The following is a 22019-nucleotide window of genomic DNA, read 5'->3' as shown; positions in this document are numbered from 1 at the left end:
ACTGGTAGCTAAATATTCCTGGGTATAAGTGTTTTAGGCGTGACAGAGGAGGGTTGAAGAGAGGTGGTGGGGTGGCGCTGTTAGTTAAGGAGCACATCACAGTGGTGCAGAGGGAGGATAATATAGAGGAGTTAGGGATTGAGTCGCTATGGGTGGAGTTGAGGAATAGGAAGGGAGCGATTACTATGCTAGGAGTGTACTGTAGGCCACCCAACAGCCCACGGGCAGTGGAAGAAGGCACATGTAAAGACATTTTGGATAGGTGCAGAAAGAATAGGGTTGTTGGAGTGGGAGATTTTAATCTTCCTGGAGTGGATTGGAAGGAGCCTAGAGCTGGGGGTTCGGATGGGGAGGAATTTGTAAAATGTGTGCTGGAAGGGTCCTTGGAGCAGTACATAAGAACATAAGAACATAAGAAATAGGAGCAGGAGTAGGCCATCCAGCCCTTCGAGCCTGCCCCGCCATTCAATAAGATCATGGCTGATCTGTCGCTGCTCAGTTCCACTTTCCCGCCCTTTCCCCATAACCCTTAATCCCCTCTCCTATCAAAAACCCATCAACCCGCGTCTTAAAAATATTTAGCGAGGCAGCCTCCACCACTTCAACGGGCAGAGAATTCCAGAGATTCACCACCCTTTGAGTGAAGAAGTTCCTCCTCAACTCCGTTCTAAACCGCCCCCCTTTTATCTTGAGGCTGTGCCCCCTAGTCCTACTGTCTTTTTTGAGCGGGAAGAGTCTTTCCACCTCTATCCTATCCATCCCATTCATCATCTTATACGTCTCAATGAGATCTCCCCTCATTCTTCTAAACTCTAACGAGTACAAGCCCAGTTTATTCAGCCTCTCCTCATAGCTCAACCCCCTCAACTCCGGTATCAGCCTAGTAAACCTCCTCTGCACTCCCTCCAAGGCCAAAATATCTTTGCGCAGGTGCGGCGCCCAAAACTGCACACAGTACTCTAGCTGTGGCCTCACCAATGCCCTATACAGCTGCAGCAAGACCTCCCTACTTTTATATTCAATCCCCTTCGCTATGAAGGCCAGCATCCCATTCGCCTTCCTGACCACCTGCTGCACCTGCAAGCTGGGTTTTTGCGACTCATGCACAAGGACCCCGAGGTCCCTCTGCACCGTCGCCTGCTGCAGTTTTTCGCCCCGTACGTAACTAGCCCGACTAGGAAGTGGGCTATACTGGATTTAGTTTTGGGTAATGAGCTGGGTCAGGTGGTTGAGGTTGCAGTGGGTGAACATGTGGCTAACAGTGACCACAAGTCTGTCTACTTTAGGATAATAAGATGAGTGCTGTCCGAAGGGGGGGCTGCTAAACTGGTGGAAGGCAATTTACAGCCGGATTAGGCATGAGCTGATGGATACTGATTGGGAGAGGTTGTTTGCAGCTAAGTCCACATTCGGCAAGTAGGAAGCTTTCAAGGGAAAACTGAAAAGGTTGCAGGAAAGACATGTGCCAGTAAAGAGGAAGGACGGGAAAGATAGGATTAGAGAGCCGTGGATTACAGGGGATATTGAGGACTTGGTCAGGAAGAAGAGAGCGGCATATGTTAGGTCTAAGCAACTGAGAATGGAGAGAGTGCTGGAGGAATATAGAGAGAGGAGGAGGGAGCTCAAAAGGGGAGTTAGAAGGGCGAAAAGGGGGCATGAAATGGCTTTGGTAGATAGGATTAAGGAAAATCCAAAGGCATTTTACTCTTATATTAGGAACAAAAGGGTGGTTAGAGGGAAAAATCGGTCCTCTTAGGGACAAAGGAGGGGAACTGTGCTTAGAGTCTGAGGGAATGGGGGAGATCCTGAATGAATACTTTGCATCGGTATACACGAAGGAGAGGGGCTTGGTGTCTTGTAATGTCTTGGAGGGAGCTGTAGACCAGTTGAAAGAAATATCCATTACGAGGGAGGAAGTGTTAGGGTTTTTAGGCAGCATAAAAACTGATAAAGCTCTGGGGCCTGATTGCATTTATCCCAGGCTGCTAAGGGAGGTGAGAGATGAAATTGCTGGGCCTCTGACGCAAATCTTTGTCTCTTCTTTGGACACAGGTGAGGTCCCAGAGGACTAGAGGATAGCAAATGTGTTACTGCTGTTTAAAAAGTAGAAGTAGGGATAACCCTGGTAATCATAGGCCGGTGAGTTTGACGTCAGTAGTAGGAAAGTTGTTGAAAAGAATTCTTAGGGCTAGGATGTATACGCATTTGGAGCGTTGCGATCTGATTAGAGATACGCAGCATGGCTTTGTTCAGGGGAGGTCTTGCCTTACGAATCTGGTAGAATTTTTTGAGGAGGTGACAAAAACGGTTGACGAAGGACGAGCTGTTGATGGATTTCAGTAAGGCGTTTGACAAAGTCCCTCACGGTAGGTTGGTTGAAAAGGTTAAGGCTCATGGGATACAAGGACAGGTATCTAGATGGATTGAAAACTGGCTAGGTAACAGGAGACAGAGAGTAGTAGTGGAAGGGTCCTTTTTTAGCTGGAGGTCTGTCACCAATGGTGTGCCGCAGGGCTCAGTACTGGGGCCTCTTCTATTCATAATGACTTGGAAGAGGGCGTACGTGGTGTGATCAGCAAGTTTGCAGATGACACAAAGATGGCAGGATTGGTGGACAGTGAGGAGGAGTGTCAGGCAACACAGCAGGATATAGATAGGCTGGTATATTGGGCAGATAAATGGCAGATGGAACTTAATCCTGATAAATGCGAGGTGATGCATTTTGGAAGGACTAATGTAGAGGGGAGTTACATGATAAAGGGTAGACCTATTAAGGGTATAGAAATGCAGAGGGACCTGGGAGTGCAAGTGCACAAGTCTTTGAAGGTGGCAACACAGGTGGAGAAGGTTGCGAAGAAAGCTTATGGTATGCTAGCCTTTATAGGAAGGGGTATAGAGTACAAGAGCTGGCATCTAATGCTGCAGTTGTACAGAACGTTGGTTAGACCGCATTTGGAGTACTGTGTTCAGTTCTGGTCACCTTACTACCGGAAGGACGTGGAGGCCCTGGAGAGAGTGCCGAGGAGGTTTACCAGGATGCTGCCTGGTATGGAAGGACTGGGTTATGAGGAAAGATTGGGTAAATTGGGGCTGTTTTCCTTAGAAAGACGGAGATTGAGGAGGGATCTAATAGAGGTGGATAAGATAATGAAGGGTATATATAGAGTAAACAGTGGCAGGCTTTTTCCTAGATTGGAGACAAATATCACGAGGGGTCACGGGCTTAAGGTGAGGGGGGAGAGGTATAATTTGGATGCTTGAGGGAGGTTTTTCACACAGAGGGTCAGGGGGATATGGAATGCACTGCCAAGTAAGGTGGTGGAGGCAGGCACGCTGGACTTGTTTAAGGTTGACTTAGACACATGAGCGAAATAGGGATGGAGGGTTATAGGAGACTGTTTTAAATAAGGATCAGAGCCTCGGGACATTCCTGGAAATCAACTGTTACATGTGTTGATGTTTTTCTCTTTTACTCCGCTGGTGCATCGGTCCACTTTGTTGTCCAACATGGAGCATACACACAATGGGCTGTGCGTGGGCTGCTCTTGGATGTTTCGAGAGTAGCCTAGTACTTTGCGTCGTTTGTGTATGCTTAATACTGGACCAGCAGATGGGCACCACGACAGCTCAGTAACTATCACTGTTTGCTGTGCAGATACATGGATTTGGGCCAGTGTCTGTGGGAGTTTGCACATTCTCCCTGTGGTTGCGTGGGTTTCCTCCGGGTGCTCCAGTTTCCTCCCACACCCCAAAGATGTGCTATTAGGTTGATTGGTGTAACAAATTGTCCCTAAATTATTCTCCCCTTAATCTGTTTTCTAATGGGGGTACCATAAGCATAGACATGGGTCAAGGGTGGAGGAGGAAAAACACATTGTTAAGATGGAGGCGTGGGCTCGTTGGGCCAAAGGGCCTGTTTCCCGTGCTGTGTTGTTCTTTGTTTCTCTTTGATTTACTACATCAACTCTTGCATGACCTCTTCCCCCCACTATTTAATTTAAAGCCCTCTCCACTTCCCTATTTGTATGATTTGCCAGAACACTGGACTCATAAATGACCTAGATGAGGAAGTGGAGGGATGGGTTAGTAAGTTTGCCGATGACACAAAGGTCGGTGGCGTTGTGGATGGTCTGGAAGGATGTCAGAAGTTGCAGCAGGACATAAATAGGATGCAGGACTGGGCGGAGAAGTGGCAGATGGACTTCAACGCGGATAAATGTGTAGTCGTCCATTTTGGCAGGACCAATGGGATGAACGAGTACACTATCAAGGGCAGGAGTCTTAGTAGTGTTGAAGAGCAGAAGGATCTTGGGGTCCAGGTCCACAGGACTCTTAAATCGGTCTCGCAGGTGGAGGATGTGGTCAAGAAGGCGTATGGTGTACTGGCCTTCATTAATCGAGGGATTGAGTTTAGGAGTCGGGAGGTAATGCTGCAACTTTATAAAGCCCTTGTCAGGCCTCACTTGGAGTACTGTGCGCAGTTCTGGTCGCCTCACTATAGGAAGGACGTAGGAGCTATTGAAAGGGTACAGAGGAGATTTACAAGGATGTTGCCTGGATTGGGAAGCATGCCTTATGAAGATAGGTTGAGGGAGCTGGGACTCTTCTCCCTGGAGAGACGAAGGTTGAGAGGCGACCTGATAGAGGTTTACAAAATGTTGAGAGGAATAGATAGGGTGGATTCTCAGAGGCTATTTCCCCGGGTTGAAATGGTCGCTACGAGAGTAAGGTGCGGGGAGGCAAGTACAGAAGTGATGTTAGGGGTAAGTTTTTCACTCAGAGGGTGGTGAGTGAATGGAATCGGCTGCCGTCAGTGGTGGTGGAGGTGAACTCGCTGGGGTCTTTTAAAAGACTTCTGGATGAGTATATGGGATTTAGTGGGATTGGGGGTTATAGATAGGTCTATGGATTGGTAGGTGTTGATGTGATCGGCGCAACTCGTGGGCCGAAGGGCCTGTTTGTGCTGTAGTGTTCTATGTTCTATGTTCTATGTTCATCACAGTTCACCTAGGTGAAGACTATGCTAATGGCTAAGCTTCCACATTACCCATGCCAGTGCCCCGTTAATCAAAAATTACTACTAATAAAATCAATGCATTGATACATTTGTGGTTAAATGGTAGTGAAGATGAATGTGATAATGAACTGAAAGTTGAAATGAATCATACAACAGGTACAAGAAAAATTACAACATGAGTAAAACTGGATTTCCTGCCATGGCTAAAAGTTTCAAAATTCTGAACAATTTGAAGAGAGATAAAACAGTTTTTGTTACATTGGACGTCAGTTAGATGTTACAGAGCAAATTTCACAAAACACAGCCACGCATGCAGCCAGAGCATATTGGAAAATCATGGACATGCTGATCACAATTCACCTATACTCATTTTGTATCTTTATTAATATAAACAGCACAGTCAGCAGAGCCTATATCTGTTAGAGAATAACATCTCCACATAAAACTGAAAAGCAACACACCATACACAAGAATATAATCCCTCAAGTATAACAGAATGGTTTTGGCTAACTATCAGATACACACAAATGCACAGAAAGTTCATTTGGTTTTATTTATTTTAATGTTTAAATAAAGTGCAAAGAAATATACAGCTGATTGTTTGGGTTCTATATATGAACACACTACTCTCTATGTAACAGGTAGGTTTATCAAAAACCTATTTTGATCATATTTCTGCTACATTAATTCTTTAATTCTCCTTCATTAAAATTTTAATTTATGTATAATTTTGAAATAATCATGAACACTAGAATAGTTTAAGGTAAAGAGCACTGTGACTGCCCTAAATTATCAGGAATAAAAATACAAAATTTGATACATTTTAATAAACCCATTGGTATGACTAGGCAACAGTTCTGTACAAAACAGGTTTCTTATGACATAGATGGCTGAATTTTCATTTAAAAAAAAGGGTTTTTGTTTAAAAAAGTTATGTGTTTGTGATTTGTAAATGACTTTTTATAAAATACGCCTGTGTGAATTTGTGTTCCTCTAGATGAGGAATGTTAGTGTCAGGGAGTAGAATGTTTTTTATTTGTACACTTCCTGCCAACATAAAACACCTCAGGTCAGATAGTGTATTTTTAGTTCACTTACAAAGAACCAAGGTTATAAAGTCAGAGACAGTTGGAGGATTGGCAAAACTGCACAGGTTAGGCTGCAAGTAGCTAGATTTCTTTGGCAAGCTGAAGTGAGTAGAATATATAGATTACTTATGTGAGTGCAGTCAACAAACTGTTGCAGGCAGCCATGAAGAGAATGGTGAAGGGGGTAAAACAAAGAACCCTCAGAACATGCAGTGAAACTAAATTAAAATTAAAATTAAAATGCCCAACTACAGACTGGGATTAATTGGAGTAGTTTCCACAGGGTATCAAACTACAGATCATCACAAACATTTGTTTGAATTACAGGTATGCAGCTTCTTTCAATCCTTAGGACCACTGGCAGGAACAGTCTGTGGGTTCTTGGATGGAGTAATTGACCCAGGTAGAGTTGCTGCTACAGTAAAGCTGCACAGTACGTTTTTGCAGCCCAATTTCCCTGCAGCACTTACAGAATCTGGCATGTGTGTTAATGCTGTAATTGTAAATACTGGCTGAGGGGCATTTTCCATCGCATGAGACTATGTTTACCTGGAAAACAGAAGAAAACAAATTGCCAGTTTTGTACAACACAGACAAATGATTTATGATAGTTCTTCCTCTCTCTTCCAATTTTCTCTGTTTTATGAAAATGCCTACTTGTGCTGAAGTATGGATCTAAATGAATCAGTCACCCTGCAGCCTCAACAAGTGTGCATCCTTCTTGTATTATTCCAAGTGATATATTGAGTACAATTACACTATTTTGATGGAGCACCAGTTTCTAGATAACTAACAAGAGTTTACTCATCCTGCCTCGACTCAAACCCTAATTTCCCTAGCCCAGGACTACCAAAGTCAATTATAGTTCATCTTTGAATCCTAGTTAGAAACTTGCTAATACAAACCATGATGAATGGTAAATTATGATTTGCATTGTCTTGGTTCCATTGCCCTGAACATCTAAGCCACTAGGATATTATAGTTAAAGGAGCACTGTCATCAGGGAAAAGCATCTTGCGAAATACCTTTTCAGATTTGTAATCAGTGACAAATGCAGCAATATTATTGTATTGTGAACATTCTGTTACATACCTTTGGACCAAATGAGAAATGTTAAAATCTGGCATTAGTTTCCATCATAATCATCTTTTGAACCTTTCTATTTGAGTTTCATTAAGTTCACACTGGGCTGCAATCTTTAAAAATGATAGAAAATGTGTCTTTTTTTGTTGGGGACTTGGCTGTAACTAAAAACTCATTGAACAGAGAGCAATGTGCTCCAGTAGAGGTTTCTGTCCATTGCTCTGTGGCATTCAGGAAGTGTGATTGGTATAACAGGCAATATTGAGTAAAGTTCTAACTATAATTTTAGAAATTATCAGACAATCATGCAATTCAGAGTTTAAGGAATCCAAACTTATTGGTCCACTGAGTGAATCTGTATGATTTAAAAATATATCTTAAAAGGTTTTGGAACAGATTAATGTCTGCTGAAGAGGCAATAGAATGAGTATTCTCAATTAAGTTGTCAAAAGCAGGTTGTACGTTCAATCTTTGCAGTATTGGTGAAACCTGGCTTCTCTGACTAGTTTCCACTGTGATAGGAAGACAGAAACCACATTCTCCCATTTAAATTTCTAAACAAACCAGCATCAATTGAAGTATAATGCTGGATTTGGACAATTAGGGGATAATATTTAATATTTTATGTAATTTTCAATAAAACTGTAAGCATTACAGATGGGTGATGGGTGGTGTGGCCAATATATAGGGATTCATCCTTGGGTTAGCACTTCAAGTTCAAAATGAATTCATTCAATCATAAGTAGTGTAACACTTACATACATAGGAATGCTTTCTAAAGCTGTAATCTATGACAAAGTGTAATTTATAGCTTAATACATCCTTCAGCATCAACAAACTGAACCAAATTAAAATTATTCATTAGGAATGATCTCTTCTTTCCTATTATGAATGTGAGACTTTTCAAGGCAGTAATATTTTAAAATGTCTCCTTAAACTGAAAAAATACGATTTTCTAAATGGGAGATGATGTTTATGCTAAACCTTTGCCTAGAGATAGGCCATGTGATATGGTTGTTATGGAGAAATAAGCTAAAATTATAATCTATTGAAAATCAAATGAAAGTTTTGACACCTAACGGGAAAGAAGAATAAATGCTTTTTGGAAGCAGGGAAACAGAGATATGGAGAGAGAGAGAGGGACACACATAAGGGCAGCTGCTGCTGTAAAGTGCAGGAAAACATTGTTTTTGTATTAGTAACTAAGCAGGATGCTGGTGAGAGTTTATCCTTTGTTTAAAGAGAAAATAATAGAACAGATGTAACTTCTGGAGATTTATCAAGTAAAAATTCACTGAGTTGGACCTTACTAGTGGAAGACAATACTGAAATACTTAAGCTTATTTGAATGATTTTTGACGGATACTGGAAGATTCAACGTGGCAGGGTAGGGAGAAGCGAGCCGACTGCAAAGCTGGGATTAACTTTGTTATAATGTAATCAATGATAACATGCTCTGAGGGTTAGCTGACCTGGTAGACAATGTAACCAATAGCAAAATAATGTGGTGGTCAGCTGACCAACTGACCCCCATATAAACAGAGAGTAGACAGGATTGTGGGAAGCATTTGTGGTTCAGGATGTACGTAGTGGTATAATGACATTTTTTAATATTAAACTTAGCTCTTTGCTGATGACACCAAGATTGGTGGAATGGTAAATTGTGCAGAGGGTGTGGAAAGTCTGCAGAGGGATCTAGATAGGCTGGGCGAATGGGCCAGGAACTGGCAAATGGAATTTAATGTTGGCAAGTGTGAAGTTGTCCACTTTGGTAGGAATAATAGTAGGAAGGACTATTACTTACATGGTGAAAAACTGCAGCTTGCTACGGTGCAGAGGGACCTTGGGGTCCTTGAGCATGAGTCACAAAAGCCCAGCCTGCAGGTGCAGCAGGTGATCAGGAAGGCGAATGAGATGCTGGCCTTCATAGCGAGGGGGATTGAATATAAAAGTAGGGAGGTCTTGCTGCAACTGTACAGGGCACTGGTGAGGCCGCAGCTGGAGTACTGTGTGCAGTTTTGGTCGCCGCACTTACGCAAGGATATTTTGGCCTTGGAGGGAGTGCAGAGGAGGTTTACTGGGTTGATACCGGAGTTGAGGGGGTTGAACTATGAGGAGAGGCTGAATAAACTGGGCTTGTACTCGTTAGAGTTTAGAAGAATGAGGGGAGATCTCATTGAGACATATAAGATGATGAATGGGATGGATAGGATAGAGGTGGAGAGGCTCTTCCTGCTCAGAAAGGACAGTAGGACTAGAGGGCACAGCCTCAAGATAAGGGGGGGGCAGTTTAGAACGGAGCTGAGGAGGAACTTCTTCACTCAAAGTGTCGTGAATCTCTGGAATTCTCTGCCTGTTGAAGTGGTGGAGGTGGCCTCGCTGAGTATATTTAAGACGTGGGTAGATAGGCTTTTGATAGGCAAGGGGATTAAGGGTTATGGGGAGAATGTGGGAAAGTGGAACTGAGCCACGACAGATCAGCCATGATCTTATTGAATGGCGGGGCAGGCTTGAAGGGCTAGATGGCCTACTCCTGCTCCTATTTCTTATGTTCTTATGTTCTTTTATTGCTTGCTACTGGAGTATTCTGACTGCCAGATGAACAAACTTGGGACTTAATCTTGTTACATATTTGTCGGAAGTGTGGTACAAAATAAAAATGTTTTAATTATATATTTGGTTATGTTAGTTTGTTGATATGGAAATATATATTTTTTAAATTATTTTAATAGTTGCCTGTTAAATAGAGTTAAGTCTGAATTGATTTTAGTTGGTGTGTTATGGCAAAACTCTTGAAATGTGAAATATTGGCTAGAATTCTCTGGCCTTGTAGGCTGAGAATGGAAAATTTGGCACTCTGCCAAATCTCTATTCACAGCAGCAGGACCACAGAATTCCAGCTGTAGGTGAGGTCAGAGAATTCTGTCTTTTTGTTACTTTTGTCAGTCACAAGGAAAAATCAATGAAAGTTTACAGTCTCTATGTAATTGTTACAATTACACTCTGTCTATTTTTTTTGATGACAGAAAATAATCAGAACTTTATTTGCACTTTTAGGAAACCATTTTTAGCCAGTGTTTCACGATCACTGATCAATGGTTTTTGTTAATTGTTGAGGTACAGAATGCCAGTTTATTTTTCTTTTCTTTTTGTCAAGTGTTCTGCCACCAGTAGCTTTTTTTTCAAATGTAAGTGTATATTTACAACAACATACAGCAAAATTTTTAGTTTAAATTATTCTTGAGAAGAAACATCACTAACAATGCCACACATGTAAAGCAACAATTCATAGTTCTAAAAGAATATACAGCCCTTTGGGGAATTAAAAACTCAGTTTGAAAAGTGGTACAACCTCCATGGCTAACTAAAGTTATAGGTGGTATTAGATTAAATGAACATGCTTACAATATTGCTAAATAAAGAATAGGAAGCAAGCTTCGTGTTTGGGGGGGGCTTTGGCAAAAGACAGTGTACAGACCCATTATATACTTACATAATACCAACCAAGATTCATCTACCTCCTTGCACTGCTTGTTAATTTACTGTAAAATGTAATGTAAAGTCACCATAATCATAGGCTGTCCTTCCCTTTGAAGGAGACAGCTGTCTGATGGTGATCTAATCTGGAATCACTACAGTTCAGGTAAGGGGAAAGGTTGAGAAGAAGGGAATTGAACCTGCACTGTTGGCTTTGCTCAGCATCACGAACCAGCCATCCAGCCAATAGAACTAACTGATTTCTCCTTAATTACCTTTTTCTGAATGGTGAGCATTTGTTCAGCCAGTACTGGAGCTTTTTGATTTAAGATTGGAAAGTGTTACATCATGAAAGGATTTTCCATTCTTTGTTTTTTAGAACATTTATGCGCATATCTGAGATAGTATGTTTTGGAACTAGACAGGTTATCCAAAACTTTAATGGAATTCTACAACACATTTTATGAAGTGCATTTTAAATTGTTCAGTGAGGTTAACACAAAATCATACCAGGGAGGAGAATTTGACTTGTGTAGAAGAAGCATGTTTTCTTTAATTTCATTTGTTACTTACAGGCCTATTACTTCTGCAATCGTTCTTCCGTATGGTCATTCTCACCACCACTTTTTGACATGACTTCACATCCTCTTTACCTGCACAAAATCATTAATTCAGAAATATTTCACTGTGCATTTTAAAATTATCCACTGTGAGGTTAACTATTTTAATTTTTAGAAGAATTGACACTTTTCAAAGTTATTTCTGTTAAAGCTTAAAATTGGAAATATTTTGGAAGTTATTTATTCCTGTCTTTCAAACGATTTAAAGCAGCACTTTAAACCCTGATGACCATGGTATCTATTTATAAAAGGAATTATGTAATTAGTGTTTGACAACACTGGGTTGGATTTTACATAAAAGCGGTGGTCCTGCTGCTGGCTAAAAAGTTAAAATTAATCTGCCTTCACTTGGCCTCGAAGCTCTAATCTATGTTTACAGCCTTTGGGCAATTGATTAGTTCAGGGGAGGCTTTCCCAGAAGAGTTGCCGGTAGTTCATTAGTCCCAGCAATGCTACCAGAAGTAGTGGTCAATCCTGGGACTACATCCAATCCCCAACAACAATGGAGCCAGACTAGAAGGTGTAGGGGGAGTTTCAAGGGTCAGTCTGGTATATCCCAGCAAGTGGGTTAGGCTCAAGTTCTAGGTTTGGAAGTGTACTGGGGGAATAGGCAAGACTGGGGGAAGTACTTTGTGGGGCTATCCTCCACTGGACACAGGATGAAGCTGGGGAATTGCTTTAATCGGAGGGGCATGCACCCTCCCTTAGGCGCAGGGTGCCCGAACAGGAAGGCTGTCTATAACTCTCAAAGTCCAGATTAGAAGGGGTCTAATAGCAGTAGTAGTGGGAGAAGGTCCTTGAGGACCTCAACTAGCCTAAGTGAGGGCCAGTCTTGCAGTTTTGCAATGCTTCTGCCACTGCTGAATACTGGGACTTGACTTAGCTTCTGAGGCAAGTGGATATTGAGGCATAACATTTCTATAGGAACTGATGTTGGAACCCAAGGTTTACATTTAAGTACACAGATTTTGGAATAAGAAGGAGTATCTCTAATTTTGCAAATTGCAGTAAGTGAGAAGGTATAGTGAATTATATATATTGCGAAATAATATGGGATGTATAGATTTGTTAAAATCTATTGTAGCTCAATATAGTAAAATACCAGACAGTAAATCATGGTGTAAGCATGACAAGTGGACAAGGGTCAAATCCGGGAATGGTGGAGGAGATAGTAAGTAACTTAAGAGTCAGGAATGTATATCATTAAAACCTTGTTCACAGATACAGGGAGGGACCTAAAAGGCTAATGGGATGCTAAACATTGCTAGAGGAGATATAGAACATTAATGTAAGGAAATAATATCATAATTGTACAGGATGCTATGTACATCAAACATTGAATTCAGTTTAAGAATCTCATTTTAGGGATTATGTCAGGTTTTTGGAGAGTGTAATCATGATTCACCAGGATGATATCAGTGAGGAAGAGTTTTGATGGAATTGTGGATGGAATTGTCCAGTCTTTCCAATTCCCTATGACAGAGATGGTTTGCCATTGGCTGGCAGGACCTTTCTCCCCAAGTCAGTGGTGACTTACGTTCCTTGACCATGCCAACATGAGGGAACCTGTTGCATGGGTTGACTCCAGCTGGGCTTGAAGATCCCACTGTGGGAAGCACTGGAGAATTCTGCCCTATATCTCCTAGAATTTGGGAGTTAGTTTGATAAATTAATGAAGTGACAAATGTGTTTGGTAATGATGAGGATCCAGAACATGATCTTAAAGTTAGAACTACAATGGGTAAAAACAAATCTTGGCAATAGTTTATTCACAAAGATTATGAGGATATAGAAAGTCATCAATGTAGAATCAATTCAAATTTTGAAAAAGGGGATATCTTCTTGGTATGAACAGCTATATAATTTTTAAAGATGGGCTGCACACTCTTTTGTCACAGGGATATGTTCCATTTATTTCAGTTTGGAAGAGCTGCCTTGTTCACATTAGACAATCTGCCTCTATCTGAGAGTTATATATAAGTTAGAGAGACACTAGGGAAGATTAACAATGAACTATAAATTAGGGTTAAATCCGGACCCTTGTACAAGATCCAGTTTCTATTGAAGTTTAGCACAACACAGAGCTCTTTGTCTTCAGTCTTCAGTCATAGTTCAATACTGTAAATGTACAGTCTCCTGTTGCTACTGTTCACTTATCCATTTACTGGTTCATTTTGCCATTTACAGCCCTAGACTTGAGGACTGTTTTTTCGATCACCTATTAAAATCTGAAAAATTACACGAGGTCATAAGATGCAAGCAGTGAGCCAAAATACCATGATAAGAATTTTCATTTCAACCTCTGGGCTTTCATGGATCATGGACACTGGCAGCTTAAGTGTGTGACTAATTTAAGTTGTTGAACCCCTTTCAAAAAAATCTGGTGTGAAAATGTCAAATGGAAGTGTCAGTTTGATTATCAACAAAAGTGTTGAAATGATTAGTGTCACCGGTGCAGTGGAGAAACCGATGTCAATGTAGAGGTGACCAAGAGACCATGATGTGTTAGAATGAATACTGATCAGAATTTTGTTTAGAACTTCTACAATGGCAAAAGAAATGGGAGCTTTGTTAATTTCTTAAGATAAATTTTCAGAATATTAAGAAACAATATGGTGTAGATATTGAGACAATTATCAAACTGAGAAAGAGAGTGGCACACAGAATTTTAGAATATGTATTTGTGCATCCAAAAACATAGTTCAAAAAGTAAAAGTGACTATGAGAACTGCACGTTTCAACGTGACAACATTTCATGTAAATAATGAGTTTTGTTGCCATTAAACACATGGATAAAAATTTGCAATGAAAATGATTATCTCTCAAGTTTTGTCTTCTCCATTTTGCATTCTAAAACTTAATAGGAAAGTATATTCCTCAAAAAATATGGGTACAATATGTAGAAAAAGGAATGATTTGATTTCCATCTAAAGTTAGACTGAAGTTTTAATTTTGAAAGCCAAGGCATACAATTTTTACATCTTTCTATTTGTATTGGGTTTGTAAAACTGGGCTGTTATTCACAAATTAAGTAGCTTTTCAATTTGCCAAATGGGTGTAAAATCGGCTTTGAGGACCAGTCACCAGTCTGCAATGAAAATTGGTTCTCCAATGAGTGACTTACCCCCAATACCATTACACGCCACATGTGGATTATTGAAACACTTCCTCATAATATGATGATGTCAATGATCCATTTATTTATGTCTACTTGAATGTTATCATAGTGCATCCTTGTGGTGCCCTATCATCATAATTAAAACAAAAAATATGCTCAAATAACCTCTAAGCATTCAGATTGTAAACATTCCGGTCACAACACTGATACTGAAATAGCTGTATCTTAAAATTGGAATGTTGAGGACTCATAACTTACTTATTTCAAGAATGCCAACATTTTGTGTATGCTGTTGATTTTTCTTTAGTAAAAATGACAAAGTAATTTTAACTTTAATTGTTGCTGAACAGTGTTAATCCCAGTTAAACTTATACTCACAGTTTTTACAGCAACCATCCATGAATGCTATAACTGATCCTCCAGTCTGAAGAAGAGAAGTCTCAGTTACTACCAGTATTAACAAAAGCCGAGTTGTGCTTTTTAAAATTCTTGTTTATGTGCTGGGAGAAAGAGATTAAACAAAATTGAAACATTTTTAAAATTCATTCATGGGATGTGAGCACTGCTGGTTGGGCCAGCATTTATTGTCCATCCCTAGGTCCCCTTGAGAAGATAGCGGTGGGCTGTCTTCTTGAACCAGTGCCGTCCTTGTGGTTTAAGTGGTTGAGGAAGTGATACATTTCCAAATCAGGATGTTGAGTAGCTTGAAAGGGAAATTCCAGGTGGTGGTATTCTCATGTGTCTGCTGCCCTTGCCCTAGTGGTTGTGGGTTTGAAAGGTGCTGGCAAAATAGCATTGGTGAGTTCCTGCAGTGTTTCTTGTACATATTGCTGCACATTGGTACAGCAATGGTACACATTTCCGCAAATGGCTTTTGGTAGAGGGATTGAATGTCTGTGTATTGGATATCAATGAAGCAGGCAACATAGTCCTGAAATGTTGCTGGAATTGCACTAATCCAAGCAAGTGGATAGTACTCCATTACACACTGACCTGTGTCTTGTCGATGGTAGGCATTCTTTGGGGAGTCAGAAGGTGAGCTGCTTGCTACAGTATTCCTAGCGTCTGACCTGCATTTGTAGCTACAGAATTTATATGGCTTGTCCACTTCAGTTTCTGGTCAATGGTAACCCCTGTTGATTGTAGGAGATTCGGCGACGGTAATGCCATTTAATGCCAAGGACAGATGGTTAGATTATTTCTTCTTGGAGACGGGCATTGCCTGGCATTTGTGTGTGCAAGTGTTACTTGCCACTTGTCAGCCCAAGCTTGGATATTGTCAAATTTTTCCTGCATTTGGACGTGGACTGCTTCAATATCTGAGGAGTCATGAGTAGTGCTGAACATTGTGCAATCATCAGCGAACATCCTCACCTTTGACCTTATGATTTTGTATTCAAAGTACCACCTTTGACCTTATGAAGCAAATGGAGATGATTGAGCCTAGGACACTACCCTAAGGAACTCCTGCATTGGTGTCCTGGAACTGAGATGATTGACCTCCAAAAACCATGGCCACCTTCCTTTGTGCTAGCTATGATTCCAACTGTTAATCTTTGAAACTTGAATAGGTGCACTACAAAGGCTACTTAAAGTGGGTTGAAGAAAATAATGGCAATATTATTATAATTATACAAAATGGCTCCAAATTTTTGAATTACTAAACTGTAACGTCCAAGCTTTTATCTTTGCGGGACACATCTATGTGTTTGAGAGAGACAGGATCATACTCTAATATTTAAATTCATGCCTCCGTAATCCTTAGTTGAGAAGGTGATTGAGGAAGTGTGTGAGATAATTTGTTTTATAAATAGTGACAATGAACACAAAAACAAAGAAGTAATGCTGGGTTTTACAAATCTCTGGTTAGGTGACTACAGTTGCAGAAGGATATCAAGGTCTTTGATAGGGTACATCACATTTTAGCCAAAATACTAACAGGGATGACAGAGTTCAGGTATGTGGAAAGATTGGAGAAGTTGTACAAAGGGGTGGGGCCAGAGGGGGTGGAGCCTAATGCGGCTGGGACCTGTAGGGGGGTGAGATCGGTGGGGGTGGTGGAGTCCCGCTGCCATTCTGCATTGGGGTGAGATCGGCGGGGGTGGGGGTGGGGAGTCCCGCTGCCACTCTGCACTCGGGTGACAGAGGGAGTGAGGCTAGCAATCGGGGCTGGACATCGTGGAGTGGAGTGGGGAGGTGGCCTGCCGGGGTGAGGGGTCATCAGGGCTGCCCATGGGAGAAGGGGAATGAGGAATCGAGGCGGCCCAGGAACAGGCTGGAGCTGGTCCCAATCTTGGCACTGACAGATCAGCACATGCACAGTGTCCTATTCAGCACTATGCTACCAGCCCCTCCCTCTGATTTTCATCATGAATCACACTAGGGCACTCTGATGTGCAGAGTGTGTGAGATTCATTTTGAAAACCTGCTGGAAAAACCACAGTGATATACTCCAATTTTTATGTGAATTCAACACTTAGGGCCCAATTTTATCATCAAGTTGAACCTGTTTTCTGGCTTGAAAACTTAGTAAAGTTGGGCGTGAGGTGAGTAGGGCTATCCGTGCCTGCCTCTGCATTGGTTTCCCCTTTACCAAGGGCTGAAAATGGCCACTGTCGGCCTGACATCAATTTAAATACATTTGCATGCATTTAAATTGACTTGATAGGCTGCAGGTCCAAACTTACTGGCACTTCCCCCTTCACCACCGCGTTCGCCTGTCCAGATTCGGCACGAAACAGACATAGTCCGTAAGGTGTGATTCAGATGCTCTAACTTCTGAGGAGGTAAGTTCCAAGCTTCCGGTGGCTCTCTGCTTCAGATGGGTGGTGGGGGGTAGGGGTGGGGAGGGCAGGGGAGGAGGTGAGTCAGTGGGTCAGATAGCTCTCTGACTCAGATCAGTGGTGGAGGGGGGAGGGAGGCAGGTCAGATGGCTTAACTCAAATTGGTGGGGGGAGGGAGGTGGGTCGGATGGTTCCATTCAGATCAGTTGGGGGGTGGGGGGCAGCGAGGGGAATGGATATGGAGGCCGGGATGTCCACTGCCACACTGTGTGTGATCGGTGGGGGTTAGGAGGCCGTGATCGGTTTGGGTAGTGGGGGGAAGGGGTGTGGGGGGGTAAGGGGGTCATTAATGTTGTGGGGGGGGTGGGGCAATGTCTGTGGGGACTAGAGGGGAGACATTGTCCAGCCCGGGAGCGATGTGGCAGGGGAGCGTTTTTCTTTCTTTTTTTAACTGCGTGCGCACAGTTGGAGCTGCAGTGTTTTGGTTGCATTCAATCCTGCCCACAGGCTTCTGCAGTGCAATTCAGAATCGCTGCTATTTTTTCAGACAGAGTGCGTATGGAGGCATCTGAGAACGGGTCTAAAAGTCGGATCTGAAACACTCCCAGTTTCAAGTCCACCCAGCACTTAGAATGAAAATGGTAAAATAGGGCCCTTAGAATTTTTTTTAGGAGAACCCTACTGAGTTAAATTGTATCAAATCAAACAAAAATGTGCAAGTAGCTACTTTTAACCGTCATTTCACCCAGGGTGATAGCGAGAAACTCTGTCATGACATGAACAAGTCAGGAGCAGAGGCACAAGCATTTACCTTCACTTGCGCTGTTGCAACTTTATATCAAGAGATAGAAACATAGAAGATAGGGACAGGACAAGGCCATATATGCCTTCATATATGTCATAGCATACTGATGTGTGCTATAAAGTCCTTGAAAATGAATTCGAGAATTTTCCCCACTACCGATGTTTAGCTTACTGGTCTACAATTCCCTGTTTACTCTGTACCTCCCTTTTTGAATATTGGAGTGACATTAGCTACCCTCCAATCTGGATAAATTCATTCAATTTGAAAGCGTCCTCAAATGACTTTATTTGGATACGTAATTTTGCTCCCATCTCAATAGTGTGTTTCATGGTGTAAAATGATGTTGATAAGTGATGCACTTACCTTTAAGCATTCAGTTTCATTGAAAGGAGGACAGCTAATATTCGAGGTGATCAAGACAGGTCCTGAGACTGTATCTGTGCAATCATGCCTGACACAATTGGACAACCAAGATGTTCCAGGCTATTAGAAGAAGAAAGAAGTTAAATGTGATAAAATATTTTTTTCAATAGGATTACAGATTAACAACAGCATAACTTCCTTTCCCTAAAGTTAAGTGGAAGGAAAATAAAATATTAGGTTGTAAATTAGGATGATATGAAAAATTTCGCTTATCAAGTACATATTTGGATTTGTTATACAAAATTTTCTTAAGTATATGTTTTATGGTGATACATCTTCATATAGGAAATATGTTCTCAAGGCTTTTTTGCACTCTAGAACTGTAAGGCATTATTTAAATAGTTCTGCTGCATGAGAAAGGTTGAGGCAAAGACCAGGATTTTTCCAGCTCTGCCCACTGCTGGGATTTTCCAGTTCCACCAAAAGTCAATGAACTTTTGGCTTGACTGCCACAATAGTGCCAGAAAATCCCATCAAAGTATTATCAACGTAAACAATATTTATTCCAATTGCTATCATAAAACATCTATGAACTGTCCCATACTACAATGACAGGTTTTATAAGAATGGAACAAACTCTGGACATAGCATATATTCCATGGGCCTAAGTAATTGTCTTTTAAGCTCAGGAAATAGCATAGCAATTTGTAAAGTTTACATGTAATGACGTCATTTGAGAAGCAGTGCTGAAATGAAATTAAAACATTTGAAAGATTTTGCCTATCTCGGTAGATTGATTTGATTTATTATTGTCACATGTATTAACATACAGTGAAAAGTATTGTTTCTTGCGCACTATGCAGACAAAACATATTATTCATAGAGAAGGGAACAAGACAGTGCAGAATGTAGTGTTACAGTCATAACTAGAGAGAGGTCAACTTAATGCAAGGTAAGTCCATTCAAAAGTCTGACAGCAGCAGGGAAGAAGCTGTTCTTGAGTCGAGTGCTATGGGACCTCAGACTTTTGTATCTTTTTCCCGAAGGAAGAATATGGAAGAGGAAATGTCTGGGATGCGTGGGGTCCTTAATTATGCTGGCTGCTTTGCTGAGGCAGTGGGAAGTGAAGACAGAGGCAATGGTTTGCGTGATGGATTGGGCTACATTCATGGCCTTTTGTAGTTTCTTCGGTCTTGGACACAGCAGGAGCCATACCAAGCTGTGATACAACCAGAAAGAATGCTTTCATGGTGCACCTGTAAAAATTGGTGAGAGTCATAACTGACATACCAAATTTCCTTAGTCTTCTGAGATTTTGAGCTTAGCTGTCAGAGGTTAGAATATTGGAATTAACTTCCACAATGCTAGATAAGGGAGAGGAAATCAACTTCTCAAAAAGGCATTGACTCTTAATACAGTTCCATGACCATCTTCTAGTACCTCAATGAATATGAGCACTAATGATTTTGGGCCTTGACAGGCTAATTGGTGTCTGATGATGCTCAATTCTGTCCTCGCCTGATGTTCACACAGATGCATTCCCAGCAGGGTTTGCTGGGGTATAATCAGGAGTGGAAATGCAAGCAAGTTTCCTCTTCCCTTACCTTGAGGTTTTGAAGCCAATTGCAGTGCTCCTACCATCATTCCATTTGAAATTTGCTAAATAAATATGGATAGGGATTGAACCTGAGCCCGTTTTAGAAAATGATCAAGTTGTTCCAAAGGTTCTTATTACTTTGATTTTGTAATTTTGTGTTCAAGTACCAAATTGCAAGTTATGTATTGATGGGAATAGCAATATATGAGAAGATGTAATGTGTCTAATTTATGTGTTGACATGCAGATTAACCCAATTGCATACATGGTATATATTCCAATTCCAGGCTTGTCTTTGCAGGAAGTGTCATTTTACAAATGTACTTGCATAAAACAACTCAGTTATATCATTTGAAATCCTGTTCCTGGTCCACATATCAGGTAAACACCAACGTAAACAGCTTAAGTAATAACTTCAGACCTAATTTCTTCTGTAAACATAAAATTAAATGGAATAGATACTAGAAACTAGGTAATAAAAGCAGAAAGATGTGAAAATACTCAGAAATCCACCCAACATCCTTGGAGAAAAAGAAGTTTCTGTTTCAGGTCTTGAAACCTCACTTAGTCTTGGGGAAGGATTTAGTATCTGAAATGTTGAGTTCTGTATTCATATCAATCTTGTTTTATCTTTCTTATTTACCTTATGCATGATTGTAGTTTTGTTCAAGTTAACCAGACAGGATACATTCTTGCAATGGCCACAACATGTTGTCAGGTCAGTAGGAGGAATATAAACCTGGTTCTGTTGAATAAGTTGATAGCAAATGTTAGCATGTTACTTATTTAGTGTGCTGATCAAATAAAATACTTATATTTGAACTGTACAAAGCTAACTATATTTATTATATCAAAATGCTAAGAAATTATATAATTTAACTGAGCTCCTTTCATTTTTGTATTTTCCTTATAGATAGCAACACCATTACTGGTTTACAAGAAGTGGCAGTATAAAATATTTTTCTTTCTCCTTTCTCTGCCAAGAGTTCTTTCTTTATTTTTCTTAAAGACTTTGTTCCTGGCTTAACATAGTTCAACAAGTTCAACAAAACTCTGCTACTTTGTCAAACTAATCTACTTCAACTGGGAGCTAGATTCTGAATATATACTATATGAGCATATAATGTTAAACATGAAGCTTGATTCGCTCTTAAATAAGCTATACGTTCAGTAGAAATCAGATGCAGATGCACTTTTCAATCCAGGAGCACATGAGACCAACCAAGGAATCCCTACTGTCACATGCAATTAGCACAGACTTGTGATAAAATTTGGGTTTTTTTATATCTGTTTGACCAAGAGATGAATTGAGCCATGGGTGAGCCATTAGCAGCTTGTTGATTACTGAAATGCCCTCACACCTCTGAAGTTTTCAGATTGACAGTGAGTTCTTATTCCAAAATAAAATACTGCAGGTGCTGGAAATCTTAGATTAAAAACAGAAATGGCTGCGCATACTTAATAGATCGGGCAGCATCTCTGCAGAAAGAAACAATTAATATTTCAAGTCAATGATGAAATATCATTGACCTGAAAGATTAACTCTGTTTTTTCCTGTCTACAGGTGCTACCGTACCTGAGTAATTGCCGCATTTTCTGTTTTTATAATATTGAGTTCTTACTCTTACTTGCCCTTTTATTGTTATGTGCCCTGTGTTGTTTTTCTTTTTATGACTCATGGCATTATGGGGACATCATGCAGATGAACTTAGCAAAAAGGCAAGTTATCGTATCTCTCAAAAGTTATCAATTTATACATGCTAGTGGATAGGGGCTCAAACTCCAAGAATGTGCAGCTACTTAACAAGTGCAGAATGCTTTTACACTGCTTATGTCTTGTAAATTAATTGCTGGAACAACTGTCATGGGTATCCATCAGTTCTTCTTTTTGTCTGAATTCAGATAAATATGTATCTTCCAAACATGCGGAAGACTGTTTAATTTTCAGATACTGATATACATGGATCAGTTGATACCTGAGAGGGATAATTCGCCAAAATGTTACCATCATTGATTTAAGTATTAAATGAAATTAATCTTTCCATTAAAAATTGTTGAATCAGGTGTTA

The 22019-nt window shown here is 40.7% G+C and overlaps 1 protein-coding gene across 1 annotated transcript in view; it reads right to left on the bottom strand.

Annotated features, from left to right (window-relative positions):
• Positions 1–6203: 6203 nt before the first annotated feature.
• otog (otogelin) overlaps positions 6204–22019 on the bottom strand; it is a 248022-nt gene continuing 232206 nt past the window's right edge. Inside the window, exons 52-58 of the mRNA XM_080189956.1 lie at positions 20594–20695; positions 18355–18474; positions 14785–14827; positions 14410–14427; positions 12853–12903; positions 11239–11321; positions 6204–6654 (exon numbers count right to left, since the gene is read on the bottom strand). Of these exons, the coding sequence (XP_080046082.1) occupies positions 6454–6654; positions 11239–11321; positions 12853–12903; positions 14410–14427; positions 14785–14827; positions 18355–18474; positions 20594–20695 (618 nt within the window). The 3' untranslated portion in view covers positions 6204–6453. The remainder of the gene's footprint in view (positions 6655–11238; positions 11322–12852; positions 12904–14409; positions 14428–14784; positions 14828–18354; positions 18475–20593; positions 20696–22019) is intronic.

Source organism: Carcharhinus amblyrhynchos, chromosome 6 (genome assembly GCF_965287045.1).
Source record: "Carcharhinus amblyrhynchos chromosome 6, sCarAmb.v2.hapA, whole genome shotgun sequence".
In the NCBI taxonomy this organism is placed as follows: Eukaryota; Metazoa; Chordata; class Chondrichthyes; order Carcharhiniformes; family Carcharhinidae; genus Carcharhinus; species Carcharhinus amblyrhynchos.
Note: the sequence above shows the minus strand (reverse complement) of the source record. Positions and strands in the feature narration are given on the sequence as shown.